This window comes from Camelina sativa, chromosome 19 (genome assembly GCF_000633955.1).
Source record: "Camelina sativa cultivar DH55 chromosome 19, Cs, whole genome shotgun sequence".
Lineage (NCBI taxonomy): Eukaryota > Viridiplantae > Streptophyta > Magnoliopsida > Brassicales > Brassicaceae > Camelina > Camelina sativa.
The window spans coordinates 22,163,661-22,185,905 of NC_025703.1; the positions used below are offsets into that span (position 1 = coordinate 22,163,661).

A 22,245-nucleotide genomic window follows, 5' to 3' on the forward strand; every position below is an offset into this window, starting at 1 on the left:
TTGGCGTCGATCGACGTAATGCCAGAGCTGGTGCGAATGGTGCGGATTTGGAAGGTTACAACCACCAGAACCTTCAGGCTAGACGGGACAACAATGGAGAGCTTGTCAAGACTCTTGCGGACTTCAACAGACCAGACTTATTCTATGAGAACCGCTCCGCAATTGTCCCTCTTCCATTCCCCAGGAATGATTTTGAGTTGAAGCCTGCCTACCTCACTCTTGTCGGCCAAAGATCATTCCAAAATTTGCCCCATGAGAAGCCTCTAGACCATATTGAGCATTTTGAGGATATAGTCACAAGCATAAAAGCTAATGGAGTTACAGAGGACTATCTCTATTGCAAGCTCTTCCCCTACTCTCTTGCTGGGGAAGCCTGTCATTGGCTAAGGCAACTCAAACCTGGATCTCTGAAGACTTGGAATGACATCAAGGTGGCATTTTTGAACTACTTCTATGATGATGCGATGTCTGATGAGCTGAGGATTAAGCTCTCCACCTTTCGACAATGACCTGCTGAATCTTACAAAGCTGCTTGGGTGAGGTTCAAAGCATATCAGAGAGACTGTCCGCATCATGGGTTCTCAGAGGTGCAACTGATTAGTATCTTCTTCAGCGGTATTGATTAGGTATCAGATGGCTTTGGATGCTGCTAGTGATGGGAATTCAAGACAAGGTATCCAGATGAAGCTGAACAGTTGATTGAAAGGCTAGCATCAAGCAAGAGTACCAAAAATGCAGACTTAGAGCGGAAAAGAGCACATGAAGGGTATGATTCAAATCAGTTTGCTACAGTGAATGCCAAGTTGGATACAGTTCTGAAACTTATATCTTTCTTGTGTGTGTGATGGAATGTGAATGAATGATATGATGATGAACAATGGTGAAAGCAAGGTGTTTCAATTCCCCTTATGCAATTGTAGTATAAGAGGTGTCAATCCAATCTGAGAGTTTGCAAGCAATCAGGATGTGCATAAATGTCTAAGTCAAGCCAAATGTAAAGGATGTTTGTCACTAACAATCCTATTGCAGAATGTAAAATGCAGAAAGTAAAAACTACTAAGATAGATGCTAAATGTAAAGAGAACATACTAATCAAAGCTATGATGAACCAAGAACAGAAATAGAACTATGATAATGCAAGTAATGAACTAATGCAAGACAAGTAATGAACAGGACACTAAGTGAATGCAGCAGAAATGCAACTAAAATGAAACAGGAAACAAGACAGGACAACTACAAAGCATAAACAAGAATTCTGGGGATGAACTCGAGCAAGCACTCGATCGAGTGTAGATCGAGTGCAGGGTCGAGCTGGACAAATCCGGAAAACAGAGCAATGCAAGAAAAACAGAGCAATACAAAAGCAAATCAAACAACGATCAAACAACAGGATTTAAGCTAGGAAATCAATAAACAAGGAAGGTCTTGAGGAGGGATTCATGGGCTGGACTAATGATTGAGGTCATCTAACTTGGCCAACAAATCTCAAACAACTTGAGCTAATCTCTAGACATATATTTCTAAGACATGTTTAATCCACTCTCATGGCAAGAAACAATCAAACTCATGCATCTCTAGACTTGTTCTCACAAAGTAAAGAATCTACACAAGCAGGCATTAAGCAATATGTCAAAAATCAAACAAGACTTCTAATCTCTTAGCAAGCCTAATGATAGTCTCTAGATCTAGCCTTATCTATGCTCCTTAGACATTGGTGTGATGCTAAGAGGCTTGAAATCAGATCCTACCCTCTCAGATATAGGATCAGCATTAAGAACATCTAGCCTAGAAGAGATCTACAACAATCAAGCTTGACCAAATCAAACAAACCTCAAACACAACCCAGCCTAACCCATCCTCAAGATCCTAAGCAACTACTCACAAGCATACATGATGAACATCAAAATCATAAACCCAGAAAATACTGAAACTTGCATCATTAGAAAGATAAATCAAAGATCTACAATATTGAAGAAAGAACCAAACTCAAATTCTCAATATTAAGAAAGTTATGAAACCAACAATATTGAAGAATTTAGTCTTTTTCTCCTTTTAAAAGAAGTACAAGATCTAAGAAAATAAAAGTGCAAAAGGAATAATTCTAAAAAAGGTAAAAACTAGGTTTTTGACTCTCTAAAAAGCTGGACTCTTTTGGTGGCTGCAGGTACAAGCCCTTATATAGAAAAAGTAGTGGAAGCCCTAAAAACGCTAAAAGACAAAATAGCCAGGCGGCTCGACCAACTCGACCTGGTGCTCGGTCGAGTGACCGGTCGAGTTGGCTCCTCTTGTGCTCCTCCCACTCGGTCGAGTCCCTCTCAGCACACGGTCGAGTGTCTGGTCGAGTGGGCAGTCGAGTGGGACTCCGGACCTTGGTTCTCCAGCCTTAACTCCTTTGCTTTCTCCTCATGATTGCTTCACTTCTCCTCAGCATTGCTTCCATGCTCCTTAGGCTCCAAAATCACCTGTTTATGCAAGAAAAGATGCAAATGCAATGCAACTACACTCTAATGCAAGAACAATCCTAAAACTATGCAATAATGGTCAAAAAGGATAGCAAATGATGCAAAAGATGTGAATATATTAAGGGAAAACAGGGTAAAATATATGAACATCAAGTTCATAACCTTCTTGTTGGAAAGATGTCAGTCCATTTTGCTGAAGATGTTGAGATTTTTGAGCCAGAGTCACAGAATGTAGAAGAAGATGTCAACTTTGTGTATGGAAATCAAGGCCAAAAGTTTGGAAATCAGCAAGGCAACAAGTCTTTTAGTGGAAACAACCAGCACAATAACTATCAGTCTAATTCTACAGGCTACATTCCTAAGCAAGACTATCAGAAGCAGCATCAAAGCAGTGGTTACAGCAGGACCTATGGCAACTCTTCTTACCAATCTCCTCCTCCTAAGCCAACTGAAAGTAGGATGGAGGCAATGCTTGAGCAGATCCTTCAGGTGCAAGAACAGTTGATGGTAACATTCAGTGGGAAGATTGACAATGTCTATACTGAGCTTACTGGAAAATTTGATTCATTGAATGTTCAAGTTAAGAAGCTGGAGAGTCAAGTTGCACAAACTGCTGGGGCTGTGAAAAGGCAAGAAGGGTTCTTACCAGGAAGAACTGAATCCAAGCCTAAGCACTCTTGCAATGTTGTGTCCTTAAGGAGTGGTAAGCAATTACAGTCTGAAGCTGAGAAGAAACAGAGAGCCCAAGAATTGCAGGAACTGAACGATGAGGATGATGAGTTTGACGATCTGGAACCTGCGTCGACCGATGCAGCTGCAAAGCATTGACCGACGCAACCCTCAGTGGTCGTAGAAGAATTGACTTTGCAAGACATCATCGACCGATGCAATGTCCAGACCGAGACATAAGTTACGAAAGCTCCGATTCCAGTTGCGGAGAGAGTGTACAAGCCAAAAGTTCATTTTCCCAAGAACCCAAGGAAGTCTAAACAAGAGTTGGATGATGCTAAGTGTAAGGCTATGATGGATAAGCTTGTTATTGAGTTACCATTGATTGATGCAGTTAGAACTTCTCCAATGCTTAGGAGATATGTCAAGAGGATGGTAACCAAGGATTTGAATGCTGAGCAGGGAGTGATGATGATTTCAGCCCAAGTCAGTGCTATCATTCAAAACAAGATCCCAAAAAAGCTACCTGATCCAGGTAGTTTTGTTCTTGATTGTACAATCTTCAGTGAGAGGTTTGCTAGATCTTTGTGTGATCTTGGTTCCAGTGTCAATTTAATGCCTAGATCAGTAGCACTCAGCCTTGGGATGACAGATTTCCAACCTACCAAGATTACTCTTATCCTTGCTGACCGATCAGTTCGCATTCCTGAAGATATTCTTGAACATGTTCCAATTAAGATTGGTAATTGTTTGATACCTACTGATTTTTTGGTCTTGAAGTATGAAGAAGAGCCTAAGGATCCTTTAATCTTGGGAAGATCATTCTTCGCTACTGCCAGAGCTATTATTGATGTCAAGAAAGGACAGATTGGTCTTAATGTTGGAGATTTGCAGATGCGTTTTGACATGGATAAGCTGGTTAAGAGGCCAACAATAGATGGTCAAACTTTTTATGTGGATACATTGTCTAATCTTGCTGAAGAGATTTTCAAGGAGCTGCATCTTGAAGATCCTCTTGAGAGAGCATTGGTTTCTTCTACTGAAGAAGCTGAGCATTTAGATGACATTGCTGCTGGGTATGTCAAGCTACTAGATGCTAATAAGCAAGTGAAGAAGTTGGTTGCACAAGAGGAATTGGTTGGTACTTCTTCACAAGCTGAGAAATTATCAGATTGGAGCCTTGAGAAAGCTCTAAAGCTAGATCTCAAGCCACTTCCTGCATGGTTAAGGTATGTATTTCTAGGTGAAAATTCTTCTTATCCTGTTATTGTTAATGCTTCCTTAAACAATGCAGAGCTCACTTTATTGCTAAGCAAGCTGCGAAAGTTTCGCAAAGCTCTTGGCTATTCTCTTGATGATATTGCAGGGATTTCTCCGGACTTGTGCATGCATAGAATTCATCTTGAGGAAGGAGCTAAGACAACTATTGAGCATCAGAGGAGGCTAAATCCGAATTTGCAAGATGTTGTCAAAAAGGAGATCATGAAATTGCTGAATGTCGGGATTATCTACCCAATTTTTGATAGCAAATGGGTTAGTCCAGTTCATGTTGTTCCTAAGAAGGGTGGAGTTACAGTGGTGAAGAATGAAAAGAATGAGCCGATTCCGACACGGACAATTACCGGACACCGGATGTGCATTGATTACAGAAAGCTGAATGCCGCAACAAGGAAAGATCACTTCCCGCTGTCCTTCATTGGTCAGATGCTTGAGAGATTAGCTAACCATCCATACTACTGCTTTTTGGATGGTTACTCCGAGTTTTTCCAGATTTCGATTCATCCCGATGACCAGGAGAAGACGACTTTCACTTGTCCATATGGTACTTTTGCATACCGCATAATGCCTTTTGGTCTCTGTAATGCTCCTGCGATATTTCAGAGATGTATGATGTCCATTTTCACCGAAATGATTGAAGATTACATGGAGGTTTTCATGGATGATTTTTCTCTATATGGGTCTTCATTCAAGAGCTGTTTGGATAATCTCTGCAAAGTGCTAGCTAGATGTGAAGAGAAGCACTTAGTTCTTAATTGGGAGAAGTGTCATTTTATGGTTAAAGATGGTATAGTGCTTGGTCATAGGGTTTCAGAAGCTGGTATTGAAGTTGACCGTGCTAAGATAGAAGTGATGACGGGTCTTCAACCACCAGATAATGTGAAGTTGGTAAGAAGTTTTCTTGGACATGCAGGGTTCTACAGACGCTTCATCAAGGATTTCAGTAAGATAGCTAGACCACTTTCAGCTCTATTATGCAAGGATGTCAAGTTTGAGTTTACTGATGAATGCCGTTTAGCTTTTGAACGGATTAAGCAAGATCTTGTGAGTGCTCCAATTGTTCAACCACCAGATTGCGATTTGCCTTTTGAGGTAATGTGTGATGCCAGCGATTTTGCAGTGGGAGCAGTGCTATGATAGAGGAAGGATAAGAAACTTCATCTTCTTTACTATGCTAGTAGAACACTTGATGATGCCCAAAGAAATTATGCAACAACAAAGAAGGAGCTGCTAGCAGTAGTGTTTGCTTTTGAGAAGTTTCGTTCTTACTTGGTTGGATCAAAGGTAATAGTTCATACAGATCATGCTGCACTCAAATACTTGATGCAGAAAAAGGATGCCAAGCCAAGGTTACTAAGATGGATTCTTCTTTTTCAAGAATTTGACATTGAGGTTAAGGACAAGAAAGGGATAGAGAATGGAGTAGCTATCATTTATCAAGGATTAAGATAGAAGATGATGTTCCAATTCATGATTCACTGCCAGAGGAGAATGTCTACTTTGTTGATATTGGTTCTCAAGCTACATTGTCTCGGGAAGTTTTGCAGACTCGTGGCAATCCATCTACCGACACATATGGTGCATCGATCGATGCTGCATCTCGATACAAACAAGACTTGGCGAATGCATCGACCGACGCAGTACCATCCATTGATCGACGCACGTATTTGGAATCATCGGGTTATGAGTTTGACGTTGATGTGGCTACTGTAACTACTTCTGATCAACCATGGTATGCTGATATCGTGAATTACCTTGCTGCTAAGGTGGAACCAGACAAGTTTACAGGGTATGCTAAGAAGAAGTTCTTGAGAGATCTTAGGAGATACTATTGGGATGAACCTTACTTGTATAAGCATTGCAGTGATGGAGTTTACAGAAGATATTTAGCAGAAACTGAGGTACCTGATGTTTTGTTTCATTGTCATGGATCTGACTATGCCAGACATTTTGCTACATTCAAGACAGTTTCCAAAGTTCTCCAAGCAGGCTTTTGGTGGCCAACAATGTTCAAAGACGCTCATAAGTTTGTCTCAAGATGCGATGCCTGTCAGCGGACGGGTCAAATCAGTAAACGGCATGAGATGCCACAAAACTTCATTCTTGAAGTTGAAGTGTTTGATTGTTGGGGCATTGATTTTATGGGACCATTCCCTTCCTCTTACAAGAACAAGTACATCCTTGTAGCTGTTGACTATGTCTCCAAGTGGGTGGAAGCTATTGCTAGTCCCAAGAATGATTCTGTTGTGGTTCTTAAGTTTTTTAAGACCATTATCTTCCCTAGGTTTGGAGTGTCTCGGATTGTTATCAGTGATGGAGGTAAGCACTTTATTAATAAAGTGTTTGATAAGTTGTTGAAGAAGTATGGAGTTCAACATAGAGTAGCCACCCCCTATCATCCCCAGACTAGTGGTCAAGTTGAGGTTTCTAACCGCCAAATCAAAGAAATCCTTGAGAAGACAATGGGTGTTAAAAGAAAGGATTGGGCAGCCAAGTTAGATGATGCACTTTGGGCATATCGGACTGCATTTAAGACACCACTTGGCACTACACCTTTTCATCTGCTTTATGGGAAAGCATGTCATCTTCCAGTGGAGTTAGAGCATAAAGCAGCCTGGACTGTTAAATTGCTGAATTTTGATGCCAAGACAGCTTCAGAGAGAAGGTTGGTTCAGCTAAATGAGTTGGATGAGTTTAGACATCATGCATTTGAGAACTCTAAGCTATACAAGGAGAGAACCAAGGCTTATCATGATAAGAAGATCATCTCTATAAATTGTGAGCCCAATGATCNTCAAGTTGAGGTTTCTAACCGCCAAATCAAAGAAATCCTTGAGAAGACAATGGGTGTTAAAAGAAAGGATTGGGCAGCCAAGTTAGATGATGCACTTTGGGCATATCGGACTGCATTTAAGACACCACTTGGCACTACACCTTTTCATCTGCTTTATGGGAAAGCATGTCATCTTCCAGTGGAGTTAGAGCATAAAGCAGCCTGGACTGTTAAATTGCTGAATTTTGATGCCAAGACAGCTTCAGAGAGAAGGTTGGTTCAGCTAAATGAGTTGGATGAGTTTAGACATCATGCATTTGAGAACTCTAAGCTATACAAGGAGAGAACCAAGGCTTATCATGATAAGAAGATCATCTCTATAAATTGTGAGCCCAATGATCAGGTACTTCTGTACAATTCTCGCTTGAAGCTGTTTCCAGGTAAGCTTCGTTCTCGCTGGTCCGGACCATTCACTATCCAAGAAGTCCGCCCTTATGGAGCTATTGTGCTGTTGAACTCCAAGGGAGAAAAGTTTACTGTCAATGGAAAGAGGGTGAAACATTGTTGGGCTAATGCCAGGATACCAGACGGACACATTGTGCGTTTTGATGATGCACCTTCTGCCTAATCCGCTGCCAAGTCAAGCTAATGACTTAAAACAAGCGATGAGTGGGAGGCAACCTACTGGTAGGATTTAATTATTTTTATTTTTATTTTTATTTTTAGGATTTACTAACATATTAATTTTTAGTTTTGAAATTAAGTGATGCAAAAATCGTTAAAAAAAACAGAAGTGAGTTGCATCGACCGACACAGCTGGTGCATTGGTCGATGCATCGCTCTATGCTGTTAATGGATCCAAGATTGAACGGGCTGGTGGGTTTGGAAAGAATCGAATGATGGTGGGCCGGATTAAGCCCAGTTGCATCAACCCAACACTTGTATCGATCGATGCAGGTTAACCTAAAATCGCGACTAAAGTCTCCCGACTTCGTCTTCTCCGCCTCTTTCAGTCAAAACTCGAACCGAGACAACATAACTTCAATCGACCATATCTCCCTCGTTTCTTGCCCAAATCCATCGATTCCATGGTCCATTCCACTCGATTTTGTCTCCTCTACTCGATTCCATACTCAGTTTTCCGATTCAGAGCAATGGCGACCCGCCAATGATCAAAGAGACCTCGTCGCTCCACTTCCGCCGCTACTCAGCTGCACCTTCGTGACTCTCCACCGCCGGCGACTCCTCCTCCGGTTCCACTAAGGCCAATCCGACCACTTCCAGCTCCTAATGCACCTCTTCAAGCCACATGTCATGATCCATGGCCAAGAAGAGGACACCGGATTCCACCACAGCATGTTTGGGCTGGGAGTCCAACTGAAGAAGTTAAGAAGCTTGATTACATCAACCGACCGCTACATGATACTTGGGGAGAGTATGAGATTCTGTTTTACAATGCTTGGCTGAAGGTTGAGATCAAGCCAACTCGGTTCGTTGATCCTGCTACGATGCAGAGGACGGGGATTCATGATGAGGTACTGAGACTTCTGGAGAAGATTGGATTAGGGAAGGGATCATGTGCACTCACCACTATGACTGTTTTCCGGAGCTGGTCCGACAATTCATGGCTTCCGTCCGCCTTCTTTTCCAGAACGAGCAGGTCCCAAAAGCTAGTGAAGGAAGGCTGTGTTTCTTCATTAGAGGAGTTCGGTATGAGATTTCTTTACCTGATCTTTGTGATATTTACGGTTTTAGCAGTGAGCTAGAGGGAATTTCACTTCCAGGAGAATTTGTAGATGTTTCGCATCTCTGGTCCTATTTCGGTACTGGCGACTATGATTCCCGAAGTTCCACTATGACTGATGTGAGGCATCCAATGATCAGGTACATTTTAGGGCCATAGCCAACACTATTTTATGTAAGATGGAGCCTGGGAAGATGAGAGTGAGTGAGTTGGAAATAATGGCATATGGGATTTATGATTTGATTGCTGAGGATGATAGCTGGGTTGACCCTAAGAGGGTTAATTATGGTGCAGTGTTTGTTTTCCACTTGATCTCTCTGAAGGTCAAGGCTTTTGGGTGTGGGAAGAAAGAGTATGTTGGGAGTGTGCTTATTCCTATTTTTCAGCGACTGCGTATTGCTACTGACTCTGTCTCCATTTTTACGAAGAGGTGTGTTATTGATGAGGACCATTTGTGGAACTCCACTTGGATGAAGAGGGAGATGCTATGGCGTTTTTGTGATTCTACTGGTACTCATCTGATCAGATTGCCACGACCAGACCTCACTACTATTGGAGAGGATGCAGAGTAGTTGCGTTTTCTTCCTGGTCCCGCTGATTTTGTTATACCATCACCTTCCCGTCGCCAGAGCGCTACCACACATGCTGAGCCACCTGCTGCCGGTTTTGCTGATGATCACCCTGCTGGGGGTTTTGAGTTCGGTTCCTCCTCTGGCACTAAAACGTTAGATTTCCCTGAGCCACCACAGCCTTCTGCTACTATGAGTCAGGAAGCCTACCAGGAGTACCAGACTTCCACCATGCGTGCCATCTGGAATGCGATTTCTAGATTGTCTCGGTGTGGCTGCGTCCGTCCCACTAGGCACATGTCACGTTCTCCTCCCCTTGGTGGAGCGAGCAGTAGCGATGCTGATCTTGCTGATGGTGATGCTGATGCTGAGGATTGAACCTACTTCTGTTTACGGTTTCTTTTATCCTTTTTTCTCTTTCACTTTGAGTCATTTTTATTTTTCCTTGAGTCAGTTTGTCATTTGTTTCAGATTGAACTTGTATTGCATTATGAACCATTATCTATCATGTTGCATTTAATGTTGTGTTTGAGTGATTCTTAACAGAGCTGACATCCATGAGAGAAACTCAACTAACATGCGACTATAGGATTCAACGTCGGATTCTCGAATGATATGGCTTTGCATCGAATCGATGCAATATTTGCATCGGTCGACACTGAGGTTAACAGATTGGTAACACGTATTTGGTTCATTATTTTTTTTTGAATCTAATGTTAAAAAACCATATTTCTAAACCATAGAATTTCATTAGTACCAATGTGTTACAACATAATTATTTCACTACTTTTTCAATTTGATTTTTCTTTCTTGATCAACCTTAGGCTTGATAACACTGGAGACAGTGTTGTTTAAGTCTGGGGGAGATTAATACTAACTACGTTTTCTTTCTTGAGTGTGAGTTGTGTCTGTCAAAACCATATTTTTGAGTCAAATTTCTCAAATTTTTCTTTTTAAAATTAGGATCTCTAACTAATGGTTTCTGTTCTTTGGCTAACACTCTTATGAATCTTGATTATGCTTGATCTCATAACTGAAGTTTAGAAAAAGACTATGAGCTGTATCAACAATCCTGAAAGCCCTTATCCAAAGGATATCTGGTTAAACTAACGTTGTCTCAATTTTTATGAGGATTTTAACCGGATTTAATCTCTTACTTTGGGGTTTGAAACCAGTGGACTAGACTTCTTCTTTGGGCCATACAATACAGTGCAATTTTTCAAAGTATGTCTCCCCTCTCTCTTCCCTTCGGTACTTTTAAAAAAAAAGATCAGAAAATAAAAGAAGAGAGGAGAATAAAAGATGAGATGATTTTGATCAGTTTAGAGGGGTAGGTAAATTACCTTTGACCCCATTATTTTACTCTTGAGTCAAATGATCACACAAAGCTTGGAAGCGAGGGGTAGGTAAATTACCGATGACCCCGGTATTCGCTTACACCTTTGATTAAAAAGGAAAAAAAAGAGAAAAAAAAAATCAATCCCTTGGAAGTGAGAAAAGGGAGAGGAAAGGAGATGTATGAAGAATGTCTTGACGTGAAGAGAATCCATGTGCCACTGATCGATACACCAAGGTAAGAACTCACCTGTATTTGCTTTAATTTATGTAATGAGATGACAATGGTGAGACTAGAGATTCCTATGGATTGTGGGATTTGAGTAAGGAATGTTGATGCTTCTCAATTGACAAAGTATATGAAGTAAGTTCTGAAGATCAAGGCGATGAAGAGTGCAAAAAACAGTTACCTGGAGTTGAGTGAATTCCATGTTTTCAAACCTCTTTCACAGGTCTAAGTTTCTGTTTTGCTTGAGGGCAAGCAAAGGCTAAGTCTAGGGGAGTTGATATATCATGGTTTTTGTGGTTTTTAACCATGGTATAAGTGTCTTTTTGAGTGTTTTGATTTGATTTCTAGGTTGTTTTTGAGTCTTTATAGGTTTAGGTACTCATTGGCACGGATGGAACACAAAGGAGCTAAAAAGGATGATTTGGAGCATAATCAAAGCATTAAGGCTGATCAACGAAGGTGAGAGACGAGTTCAAGAGTATGCATCAACCGATGCTACCTCTGCATCGATCGATGCAGCTGCCACAAGCCAATCGGAAGTTTTCTCCACAAGCTTTAGAAGATTTACAAAATTTGCCCAAGTTTCCCTTATTTGAAATTAAGGCCCAAGACGTGTTTTAGAGTATAATTAGGATTTTTATGGTCATTGTTAAGACCTGAGTTATTTTCTAGAAAGTATTATTTTTCTGCAACCTTGAGAGATTTTTGAGAGCGGTTGGAGAGACGGATCTGATTTCATCTGTAGAGAGAAGATTCATAAACTCCTTATTTACTCTTTTAATTTCTATTGCATATTATTCAGAATTATGATTTGTTCTTCATTGAATATGTCTGAGTAGTTTGCTTGTTAGGTTTAGGGTTTTTTACAGGATTTTTATGGTTTATTAGATCTGTTATTTTTAGGATTTATTATCTTGTGTGATCTTCATCTTAGGTTGTTCTTCATATTAATTCCTGATTGATCACCTAGAATTAATAACCTAGGAAAATAAATTGATATGAGAGTATAATTGATTTTTCTGATAAAACCTTTTGATGAGCAAAATTATTTCCTGCAAAGAGATTTGATTTAATAATTTTGTGAACAATCTAAATTTGTTTTTAAAGCTGATTTTTAACCTTGAATTTTACAAAGAGATTTGGATTTTCTGTTTTTAAATTTAGATAATATTTGCATTGACAACTGATTTATTTTACAAAAGAGTTTAGAGTTTTAGATATGATTTAAATTGCTTGAATCCTATTAATTTATTGATTTAATAATCTGTAATTTCCTGAGAAATTCCCTATGCCTAGATCTTTGATCCTTTGAATTTACAACATTTTTTAATTCTGTTTCTGCATTGTTTTTAATTTAATATTTTGATTTAGCATAATTAAAAAATTAATAAGTGTGTTGTATAATCTAGAGTCTCTGTGGATTCGACCCCTAAAGTATTACAACTGCAAGGCTGTTAGTATCATTATGGTATTACAATTTGAGCATATCAGAAGCCTTAAAATTACCTTAGGCACAGCTCTGTATAAGCCGTTCAAAACCATCTTAATCATGACATGTCGTACGTGATAAATGAACCGAGTTTGGTAAAATGACATGTTAGCAGCGTATCAGAGAAATTGTAAGGGTGTTCAGAGGAGCAAAATGACTTAACTTAGAACTTGAAGTAATTTCTATCGTCGTTGAATGAATTGAGTTTAGTAAATGACATGTGATGCGTTTTTTTAATCAAGAATTCTATAAATGGGCAGTAAAGTTGAATTAAAACTTTCCAACGAAGTATCCTAGCCAATACAATCATCCAAACCAAAGATACATAAACCTGAAGACATGATTAAGGAACTGATTCAAATTCACTTAATATATGATAGGTGCCAACTATAGGATTTTGCTTCGTCAAAATTCCACATGACCGCGCGGGTTCTTGATTTTCGCCGAATGCACCCAAGCCTCTGGCTCCTAAGTCAAAGAATAGGATTCTCTCAGAGATGTTTTTTGGGTCAATAAACACAATGCAGTTCCCTTTCATTCCCGGAAGCGTCTTTGAGGAATAGCAGAGATTCCAGTCATTTCCAAGAAACACGACTTGATCCTCTAAGTCATCAACCCAAACCCATCTCCTTTGGTGTTCCTCTTCGAGCCTAAACAATCTGAACCATGTATGCACCATACCTTCCTGACGTAAACCATTGTACTAGGAACAACTCGTCTTCTGAGACAACCAATCTCTCATCAAAAGTCTCATGAGACTGTGTGACTGAACTGATCTCCGTATTTTTGAATGAGGATTCGATAACAAAGACATGTCCCAGTCCACTCATATCAACAACATAAAACTTGCCTTTGAATGAAACTATATCTCTATATGCTTTAAACCGACCATGGAGTAGAGTCCACTTCTTTCTACAACTGCGAAATCTCTACTGTCTTCACTATCCATTCGAAGAAATGCAACTCTCTTGCAATAACTCTCACGTCGTGTTCTATAGCGTCTCATTGTTATAGCATAGAATTCTACCTATATAAAAAAAAAAATTTATAATCAAATTGGCAAAAGAAACAAAGTTGTAAAAGCAAGGTAAAAGTTACAAAAAAAAAAAAAAAACAACCTTGTAGTAATGACCCAAGGAGATGACTTGGGAACTAAGAGTGTCGAGAGTTACTCCGTATGTATACCTATGAGTAGTTTCTAACGGCGACAACAACCTTTGTTTACCGGATATTTGCTCGCTCATACTTGCCAACAAATAATCATCACCAACAGGGGTCTCAACTCTCAAGAGGAAAACTGGAATCTTGTTGTTAATTGGGTTTGACAAACACACAACATTAGGCGTTATTGGGCCAGACGAAAATAGCAAAGGAGACCAAGATGGGTTAGGCCCAGATAGGGGTGTCAATCCAGCTGACCCGGCCCGGCCCGAGACCCGTAAAGCCCATATATGTTTGAGTCCAGCCTAGTCCGGCCCAAAATATTTTCGAACCTATATTTCAAAGTCCGAGCCCAAGCTTTTTCGGGCTTATCTTACAGATCAATAATTTAAATTTATAAGTCTTAAAAAGCAGTGTTTAAAGATGCGCGGTAAAACAAATCAATCAAAATTTTAATAATTCATCTATATTCACTACAACCAACTTAATTTAAAAGAAAAAGTTTAAAACTAAATAAAATTTTATACTTTAACCAAATAAAATTATATATAATTCATATAAAATATCATAGATAAAAAATTTTAAAGTATTAAGCAAGATAATTAAGTAAATATGAAAACTAGGATTAGAGTTTTAAACTTTATTTACAATAAATATATAATCAAATATTGCAATCAAATAAAAATTTTAACAAAAAAGTACAAATATATTTGTTAAAGGGCTTTTCGGCCTTGTCCGAGCCCAGTCGGGCTAAACCCGAGAAATTCTATCGCCCAAACGGACTTAGTTCGAAAGGCCCGATTTTTTCTAGACATATATATTTAAATCCGAACCCGGTATTTTTCAGGACCGGGTCGGGCCAGCCCGCGGGCTTTGGCCCTAATTGACATCCGTAGTTCCAGATGCACACTCTTATATAGTACATCGATCAAAAGTTAGTGGAGGTGGGTGAGAGACAAACATCAAGAGTGTTCTAGAAAAGTGAGAGAGAAAGAAGGGCTTCTCAAGCAAGCTTTTTTCTTATTGTTGTTGTATCTTTTGATTCTTGTTCTTCTTGTGCCAAAATCTATAAATCAAGAAAAACATCACAAGTTAGTGGTATGTGTAACCTCTTTCATATAGTGGAGTTTGGGAGCAAGAGTCCTCCCCTGAGACGTAGCGGTTATCCGTGAACTCGGTGGTCAAATTTTTGTGTGTTGTTTCCTTTACAAGCAACTAATTCTTACTCTTTTAACTCAACACTTGTTTAGTTTGCAGTGCTCATCCCCGTCAAACCGAGGGTTGTCATTGAAAATGGGAAGAAGACTTTTTTCCCTAAGCGGCTGAGATAACTTTGTTGAGGCAGAGCAGACCACCACGAGCTGCATACAGATCGGATGTGGATAATCTCAAAACATGTCTCGAAACGACCAGAAATTAGTTCCAATATGTCTTTTGGAAGCAGCGACCAGTCTGCTATGGTTAGATTCATTACTTTGAAGAGTGTAGATTCAAAGAAGATGGAGATATAGAATAAGTCTTTTGTTTATGCTCTTAGCCAAGACATTTAAGGATGTTAGAACGAATACAATTTTCTAATCTTATCTTATACTAGGTAAAGTCCCACGCATTGCGTGGATTATATTAATATAGTAGCACCATATATATTAAAATATAGTTATTTATTTTTAATTTTCCATCAATTGTACTTTGGTTTTATTTTTTCCAAAATAAGATACTTACACATATTTTTTAAATTATGTAAAATCCGTAAACATTTTTTTATTTAATTAAAAGTGTATGTTTCTTTTTCCTTTTATTTTAGTGTTAGTGTTTGAAATATTTTTTATTATAAGGGAGAATACTTCAGTGGAAGCTAATTGAAATATTGTTTTTTTTTTTAAATTACCTTTGTTTCCCTCTTTTTGCTGTGATATTGATTATTTGTGATAGGTGTGCTNTTTTTTTTTTTTTTTTTTTTTTTGTGTGGATATTTATTTATATGGTGTTCTGTCCGTTTGTTTGTGTTTTTTTTAGGGTGAATTAGTGCAGTAGCCAAAATTAAAAATATATTTAAGGATATAGCATACTAATTTGAAAAATTAAGTGAATGACACAAGGGGTAATAAAAATTACCAATTGAGGTGTTGATACTTTGGTGGAAGTAGTGGTGGAGGCTGGCCAAATGTGGTGGAGGAAGGTGGCCGGAGGTGGTGGCCGCCGGTGGTGGCCACCGAAGGTGGTCGGAGTTGATGGCCAGAAGGTGGCTAGCGGTAGTGGTCTGAAGGTAGCCGGCAGTGGTGGTCGGAGGTGTGGCCGGCGGTGATGGCCAGCGGTGTGGCCGGCGGTGTTGCCGGCACTGGTGGCCGGCGGTAATAGCAAGAGATGATGGCAAGAGGTGGTGGTGAAAGATAATAATAGAGGGTTAATGTTCTAATTATTATATCAAATATGCACTATATCATCTTTTCATAGTTAGTATAGTTACTCAATTAATTATAATTTTTTTTTGGGTTACAGAATGCAATTCTCCTTTTTTTATTTGGGGATCTTTGTGGTTTTTATTTAGGGATCTCTGTATTTTTTTTTATTTTTTGTAGAATATTATATTTGTGTAAATAAAGATTTTGTGTATATTCAGTTTGCTTGTGGTCGTATAGTAGTTTGTAATTACTGGGCATTTAATTGTGTCTGTTTTAATTTAGTTGTTTACTTGCGATCCTGTGTATATTCAGTGTGTTTGTATTTTTTGTGGTTTTTTATTTCAAATTTAAATTGACAACTGAGGGTTTTTTAAAAATTAAAAATTGAAGTGACAATCTATTGTTTATTACAGGTCGTGTATTGTTGGTTTTATGAATATTGTATATTATTCTTCCAGCTTGGTTGACAAATTTATCTTTTGTAAATTGAATAAAATTGGGGAAAAAAAAAGATCTTTGTTAACCCAGTTTACGGTGGCAGCCGCTACGTATGGAGATACTGACCTCTCAACATCCACTAAAATATGTTGGAAAACACCTCTGATGTGGTTTGCATGTTAATGACTTGTCTACATATTAGAGATACATCTATTTTTAATTAATTTAGAGTAGGGGAAATCATATAATAAAACTTTGGGGAAACAGTTTAGGTGAGGCTGGGTTTCTCTGCATTCTCATCTCTTTCGCGCTTTGGAGTACTGAAATAATGTCATATGGTTAGGTAGTTCTGTATCCTCCATTTAGTTGTATATCTAGTAGGTGTGTGTCCCCACAAGGAAAACAATACATTGGTATATGTACATATTATAAAAAGTGAAGTGTGAAAATGCAAATATATCGAGTATAGGGATACTTTGGTGTCCCCCATGTTAAGGATACTTTTAGGTTGTATTTTATTCCCTGCCTTTGATGATCTTCATTTACCTTGGTCTTGCATTGCTTGACATCGTTTCTTATCCTTTTGGTTTGGTTCTCCGTTTAGTTGATTATCTGTTTCATAATTAGTGAATCTAATTTTGCTATTTTATTAATTTGAGTATAAGTATATTTTTGTTAGAAAGGATACCTTTTTCTCTTCGTGATGAGTTTTGTGCGTGTTGTGGAAAGCAAATGTGTGTTTTTCTCTCTCCCGCATACGCTGTCCGTCAAAGCTATCTAAACAAATTAATAAAGTCTCCATTAAAAAACAAAGAGTAAAGAGAAGAAGTTCATACCAGATAGACCTTGTCGGTGGTTTTTAGCTGGGACTCTCTTGCTATCTTTCATCTCTTCAGCCTTCGTGAAGCATTTCTTTAAAAAAACTGTGCTCATTATAACTGTTGGCCAAAGCTGTGGACGAACTAAGCATTTGAAGTTTCAATAAAGATATATTCTCGTTTTTTGAAAAAAAAGAAGAAAATAAGAGGAAGAGATCAATGACAACGTAGCTTACTTAGTAACTCAGAGATTTCGTTGGTTTTTTTTTGAGAAGTCGTAAAAATTATGTGGTCTATTAACCATTTACAACTCATTACCAATTGGCTTAAACATGAGATAAAACATTAAAAAATAAAATAGAAGATTCAGAAGTACCATGTGTCAGATAGATAGAGCTTCTTAGAAGGGTGTAAGTCTACTTTATTATATTAGATTATCTAGAAAGAGAAAAGTAGAGTAAAGCAATAGAAAGACCAAGACCATCATACGTGATGAAAGAATAATTAAACTGTTGAATGATTGCAATGAGGATGTTGAAAAACAGGAAAAATCTACGTGTATTAAAACTTATTGAGTTAATTCAACATTTGAATATGCATTTTACCACACAGCAAATGCAAAGGATAAAGTTTTTTTTTTTTGCCAGAAAAGTAGAAAATTTGTGACAAGGAAACATGTGTTATATTTTTATTCGAAGAGTGAGATTTTGAAAAAAAAATTCTTATCTTATTATTTTAAAATCAATTATATGTAATAAATTTTTTTTATATAAAAATAATTTCTATACCAAAATTCATTATTTTTTAAACTCTATACATAGAAATTTAGTTTATTTTATTATGACACAAAAAAACATTATCATTTCTACTATATTTTTCATCAAAGGATATCAATGGTGCTTGAGTTTTCTATAATTTCCTGATTTGGTGCTTGAGTTTGAGGAACCAATGGTCACCGACGTCGCTTGATGGTGATATGGTGATAACGACGGATTAGAAACTCATTCCTGACTCACTATTCTCTTAATTCAATTGATCGAGACTTCAGAAGAAAATCTTAGTGATTTTGGGATCGGCTCGAAAGAAAAGAAAGAGAGAGGAAGAAAACACACACACATTTTTTTTATTTTTTTATTTTTGTTTTGTTAACTTGAGCAACCAATCATACACTAACACATATGCAATCCTTAACAATCCTAAAAGTACTTAGAGGGAGGTATTCAACCTATATTTTAAAGGATTTTAAAGTATTCTTCAAATCCTTTGTTATTCAATTAAAGATTTTTATAAAATCTTTTAAAATAAATCAGAATCTCTTGTTATTCAATCAATAGTTTATAAAACCAACTTTAAATCTCTTGTTATTCAAAATATCATAATTTTTTTTAAAATGCTACTTTAAATGATTCTATGAGACTTTTTTTTGTTTTATAGTTGAAAATTACTCTTCTCATAATCATACCTTTGAGCTAGAATTTTCAAGGATTTCATTAAAAAGAAAACAGTCGTAAAAGATAACTCAAGACGTCAAACTCCCTCTGTACACAGAGTTAAACTGAGTTTGTGTCTCGAAATTTTTATCGTTTTTGAGCGAAAATGGTGAAAGCAACCAAGGCGGAGAAGAAGATCGCGTACGACACCAAGTTGTGTCAGCTGATCGATGAGTACACCCAGATCTTGGTCGTTGCGGCCGACAACGTCGGATCAACTCAGCTCCAGAACATCAGAAAGGGTCTTCGTGGAGACTCTGTGGTGCTTATGGGAAAGAACACTATGATGATACTAAGGAAGCATATACCCAACTTAGCTGCTTCGAGGGGTGTTCTTGTTCTCTATATTAGAGACAACAAACGAGCCTCTCTCAGATTAGGTGAGTTGGTTAAACTCAAGACTGCTCTAGCCATTGGTGTTAAGACCAGAGGAAACGAACTCAACCTATTACTCCAACAGATTCTTCCCAGTGAATCTTTGATCCTGTAAGAGAAAAGAGTTTCTTTTTATCTTGTTTGTATGCGATCCTCTCTCATTGTAGTACTAGTATATACAGATAAATGGCATTAGACAACCAGTTTAGCGATTTCAGCAGTCTCGAATGTATACATCGATTTCAGCAGTCTCGATGTGTTGGAGTTAACAGACACGTCACAGAGACGTTAACAGAACTTAACAGAGCTTCTTTGTTAGACGTTAACTCCATTGTTGTATAGTAATCACTATATATATGTTTGTACAGTGACTTGATTCATTCAATGAGAAAAATCAGATTATTTTACTTCTTCTAATATCTTTGTTTCTTTTTTTTTCCTAACATTCACGTTTGCTTCTCTCTCTTTTGGTTCTTGATCGTTTGCTTCTCTCTCTCTCCCCTTCTACACGACATTTCTTCCTTTTGGTTTTTGCTCATCTTCTTCACTTAGCTTCTTCCTATGTGGTGGTGTCTCATCGGCATCTCTTACAACTTCACAAATAAGCGATTAATTAATAAATATTTTGCTATAGAATTTTTTTCCATTTGTTGTAAATTACTATAAAATCTTATAGAATCTCATAAAATCACATTTCATTTTCTAAAAAAAAAAATAAAAAAAAATCTAAAACACAATCAAATCACCTAAAAATCTCCTAAATCTTTTAAAAACCTAAAATATTAAAATCCTACCAAATCTTTTAAAATATAAGTTGAATACCCCTCTTAGTATTGATGCCAACATTTATAATATATTTTGATTTATTTTTAAGCTTAAGCATCTCTTTAAAATCCTTTAACAACCACAGTTGGACATGGTCTAACACGTCACGGGTTTACTTAGTACATCATAGATGCTTTTTGGTGGGTTTGGCAAGGGCACAGCTCCACGAGACATCAAAGATTCATCATTTGCAACGAACGCGCCCATGTAGCCTGTAAATTCACTAATTAAATGCTTTACTGGTCCTTGTTCTTAAATCAAACATAAGCATACTACCATCCATCGAATCTAGGAACACAATGCAGTTTTCTTTTGCACCCGGAAGCTTTTGTACCGTACAATTGCTAATATGTTTTGATTTTTGTAAAATAATAAAACTTCATTATGCAAATAAGTAACATATACCCACTTATTTACATAAAGAATTTTTATTTGTATTGTTTTAAATGAAATGACAAATACTGCGTTTTTAGGTGGTTTAATGTTGCTATGCAGGTTTTCTTGATTGACAAACTTTTGCGTAATGGAATAAGAAAACGCCATTAGATGTAATACCATTCTGAGCCTAAATCTTTAGATAGACAATAAAATCTATACTAATAAAAAGTAGGAATTATAAGCTCCTAAGGCCGTCCACATGGGATTTTAAACAACCAATAGAAATTTGACATATCATTTATTAACATTTTATACAATTTCCAGAATTTTCTATATTAAGAATTATTTTAAACAACCTATCATGATTTGACATGTCATTCATTAACATTTTTTAAATTTACAGAATTTCTAGACCGTCCACATAGGATTTTAAACAACCAATAGAAATTTGACATATCATTTATTAACATTTTATACAATTTCCAGAATTTTCTATATTAAGAATTATTTTAAACAACCTATCATGATTTGACATGTCATTCATTAACATTTTTTAAATTTACAGAATTTTTTAGAAAAAGGAAAATTTTGAATTTGTGGAAATAAAAAAACTAAGCACAATATCCCACATCGGCTAGAAATTTTTTAGACAATGGTTCATAACCAGTATAAATAAGATTAATATGCTTCCAACAACGAATGAGCAGGAAAGCTTGATTTATCAGGCGTCCAAGTTTAAAAGTTTTATTTGGTTTGATCTGGTTTTTTATTTGATCAAATTAAAACTTTAAACAGTTTCAAAAAAATATTATAATATTTAAAAATTTTAAAAGTTTAAATATTATAAATATTGAAACTTTTAAAAGTTCTTAGCTTTTAAAAAGTTTTTAAATATTATAAGTTTTAAATTTTAAAAGTTTAAAATATTATAAATATTGAAAATTTTTAAAAGGTTCAAATTTTATATTTCGAAACCTTTTAAAAGTTTAAAATATTATAAATATTGATGCAAAACATAAATTATCTTATTTATCTACATTTGTGCTTTTTATTTCTTATGAGCTGTAAAACATATTTTTGTGTATGATTTTATAGATGAGTTGATATTCTTTCATTAATTTTTTTATTTTGGGTCTAAGGAAGAAGGATTGACATCGCAAGACCTTAATTTGATGTTTGAGTCAAATTTTGAGGTTTAAAGAAGAAAGATGGACGACAAACACACATGTTTTATTAGCTATACATAGGCATGACCAGGGTTACGGTTGTTACGGTTAAGGTTTATTAACCATCGGTTATGGTTAGAAATTTTTGTAACCTTAACTAGAACCGTTTAACAGTTTGTTAAACGGTTACGTTTAAATACGATTACGGTTCAAGCGGTTACTGTTATATACGGTTACAGTTATTTGATAATATGATACGGTTGATATTATTTGATGATATAATATAATTGATATTATTTATTTATAATTAATATGTTCTTATCGTGTACTCATATTTATATATATAATATGATTCATATTTAATAAATAATTATTAGTATATTTTATTATGTTTTAAAAATATTATAAACCAAGTAAGGATTTTGGTTTAAGAAGTTTCTAAACGCGTGGATCTAAAATCAAATAAGTATATGGATAAAATTGTCAATAATTGGGTGCATGTGTTGACTATGCTGGCAATCATGAATTTCACAAATTTTATGAGAAAAGAAATGATTTTGTTTTTGGAGTTTGATGGGTTAAAAAAATTGTGTGGTAGTCTAAAAAAAGGTTTTTCAGTGGAAGAATGTGAAGAAGTTGACAAG

The 22,245-nt window shown here is 36.8% G+C and overlaps 2 protein-coding genes and 1 long non-coding RNA gene across 3 annotated transcripts; 1 reads left to right on the forward strand and 2 right to left on the reverse strand.

Annotated features, from left to right (window-relative positions):
- Positions 13,199-15,180, reverse strand: LOC109130888 (F-box protein At2g16300-like). The gene is made up of 4 exons (XM_019240979.1): positions 15,016-15,180; positions 13,667-14,014; positions 13,482-13,575; positions 13,199-13,425 (listed from the first exon to the last, which is right to left on the reverse strand). Exons 1-4 carry the CDS (start codon positions 15,178-15,180, stop codon positions 13,199-13,201), a joined length of 834 nt encoding a protein of 277 aa, XP_019096524.1.
- On the reverse strand, positions 16,986-17,425 carry LOC109130933. The gene is made up of 3 exons (XR_002036699.1): positions 17,386-17,425; positions 17,238-17,309; positions 16,986-17,161 (listed from the first exon to the last, which is right to left on the reverse strand). It is a non-coding gene; the product is annotated as an uncharacterized LOC109130933 (long non-coding RNA).
- On the forward strand, positions 18,964-19,347 carry LOC104768094 (60S acidic ribosomal protein P0-like). The gene has a single exon (XM_010492026.1). It carries the CDS (start codon positions 18,964-18,966, stop codon positions 19,345-19,347), a length of 384 nt encoding a protein of 127 aa, XP_010490328.1.